Source organism: Cebus imitator, unplaced genomic scaffold (genome assembly GCF_001604975.1).
Source record: "Cebus imitator isolate Cc_AM_T3 unplaced genomic scaffold, Cebus_imitator-1.0 Scaffold18, whole genome shotgun sequence".
Classification (NCBI taxonomy): domain Eukaryota; kingdom Metazoa; phylum Chordata; class Mammalia; order Primates; family Cebidae; genus Cebus; species Cebus imitator.
Window position 1 is genome coordinate 4712433 of NW_016107333.1, and position 2406 is coordinate 4714838.

Sequence of the window (2406 nt, forward strand, 5' to 3'; positions counted from 1 at the left end):
TGTTGACCAGGATGGTCTCGATCTCTTGACCTCGTGATCCACCCGCCTCGTCCTCCCAAAGTGCTGGGATTACAGGCTTGAGCCACCGCGCCCGGCCCCAACCTTGTTTCTTAAAAAAAAAAAAAAAATTATATATGATGTTATTTCATGGGAGTGTAGACTTTCAGTGATAAGTGTACCTTAAAGATTATTAAGCTCTGATATTTCACTCTTGTAACTACCGCCGAGTTATGCATGTTTTTGTTTTGTTTTTACGTTGACTTTATTTTTTAATTTATTTTTATTTTTGTTTGTTTCTAAAGATCACCTGTATAAGGACATACATTAACTTTAAATGGAGTCATTCTAAACATCCATTAGATAGGGGACTAATTGCATATTGGTGATACAGCCATAAAATGGAATTATATACATTTTTTTTTTCTTCTTTAAGGAAGCATTACTCCTGGTAAAGCTGGTAGAATGAAGCCAGATCAGAGAAGCTTCTTTCCTAACACCTAATTAAAAAAAGAGAATAGTAAAAACCAGCAAAATATTTATCAGTGGCAACCAAATGAGGAGAGAGATATGATTTCATGACATAAATTTCCAAAGTAGAAATCAAAAAGAAAATTGATGATTCTGGTATGCCCATCGCTAAGCAGTGTTGGGGAAAGAGAGTATATTGATAGATCTTGAGAATGCTCATTAATGCTTCATTTTCGGAGAGAAACGAATGAGGGAGTAGGCACACCAATAAAAAGTCATACAAACCTCCCCAGGTGAAAGTCCCTGTGTACCACCAACAGGATCCCAGCAGAAATATGAACAACTGCCAAGCCTGCTGTTTTCCAACATACTATGATGATTTGGGGAGATATCCTAATATAACTAGACATCCCTGACTAGGAATAGTGAACCCTGGAATGGGAATATTTAACTAAATCTCAGAAGAGAAAGCAAAGCCCTTGTCTTCCAAGGAAAGCTGAACATAGCTGAGCTCACACCTATTCCTCAAACCTTCAGGATACAAGAAAATAGAACAGTCTCCAGTCTCAGAAATAGCTCAGAAGAAAAGCATACTGCCAGTAAGGTAGGAAGACTGTCATGGAGATCTATCCTCCATAGCATTTGAGTAAGTAGGTCTGAATTGAACTACTGTTAAGCATGAATAAGTTGAAAAGCAGTGACAAAGCAACTATACATATATGTCAATAGAAGGAAGTATAGAATGCAAAAGAAAAATCTAGACACAAATAAATGGAAAGGCTGGGTGTTGCAGCTCATTCCTGTAATCACAGCACTTTGGGANAAAAGAAGGAAGTATAGAATGCAAAAGAAAAATCTAGACACAAATAAATGGAAAGGCTGGGTGTTGCAGCTCATTCCTGTAATCACAGCACTTTGGGAGGCTGAGGCAGGAGGATCAGTTGAACTCAGGAGCTCAAGACCAGCCTGACAAACATGGTGAGAACCTGTCTCTACAGGAAAAATTTAAAAATTAGTCATAGTGACGTGTATCCCAGCTACTCAGGAGGCTGAGAGGGGAGAATCACTTGAAGCCAGCCATGATCACACCATTGTACTCTAGCCTGGGCAACAAAGCGAGGCCCTATCTAAAAAAATAAAAATTAAAAAAAGGAAAGACATCTGTGTTTGTTGACTGGAAGACTTATTATTAAAATATCTATATTAGAGTCCAACTGCAGTGGCACATGCCTGTAATCTTAGCACTTTGGGAGGCCAGGGTGGGTATATCGCTTGATCTCAGGAGTTCAAGACCAGCCCGGGCAACATAGCAAGATGTCATCTCTAGAAACAAACAAACTAAATAAAACCTGGCCATTGTTTCTTTCTTTTTTTCTTTTTTCTTTTGAGATGGAGTTTTGCTCTTGTTGCCCAGGCTGGAGTGCAATGGCGCAATCTGAGCTCACTGCAACCTCGGTCTCCTGGGTTCAATTGATTATCCTGCCTCAGCCTCCCAAGTAGCTGGGATAATGGCACCCACCACCATGCCTGACTAATTTTTTTGTATTTTTAGTAGAGACAGAGTTTCACCATGTTGGTGAGGTGGGTCTCAAGCTGAGATCGTGCCACTGCACTCCAGCCTGGGTGACAGAGCGAGACTCTATCTCAAAAAGGAAAACAAAAAAGGCATGTTAGTACTCTGGTGTGGGTTGTGGTTTTTTTTTGTTTGTTTTTTGTAATTAGATTCCTCTTGTATTTTGTAGGTCTTGTGTGCGTAATCCTATGGAAAACATTATGAAAATATTAAAAGGAATAGGAGAGACTTTCTGCCAACACTATACCCAATCAACAGATGAACAGCCAGGATCTCACATAGGTAAGAAAAGAAAACTAAAGTTGTCATAACATTGAAAGTAAGTAACTCACCCCCCCCAAAATTAGAAATTCAAGTTTTTTCCT

General features: G+C 39.3%; 1 protein-coding gene across 1 annotated transcript in view; it reads left to right on the top strand.

Annotated features, from left to right (window-relative positions):
- Positions 1-2406, top strand: part of RBL1 (RB transcriptional corepressor like 1) — an 80720-nt gene that overhangs the window by 24282 nt on the left and 54032 nt on the right. Inside the window, exon 10 of the mRNA XM_037734423.1 lies at positions 2211-2323. Within this exon, the coding sequence (XP_037590351.1) occupies positions 2211-2323 (113 nt within the window). The remainder of the gene's footprint in view (positions 1-2210; positions 2324-2406) is intronic.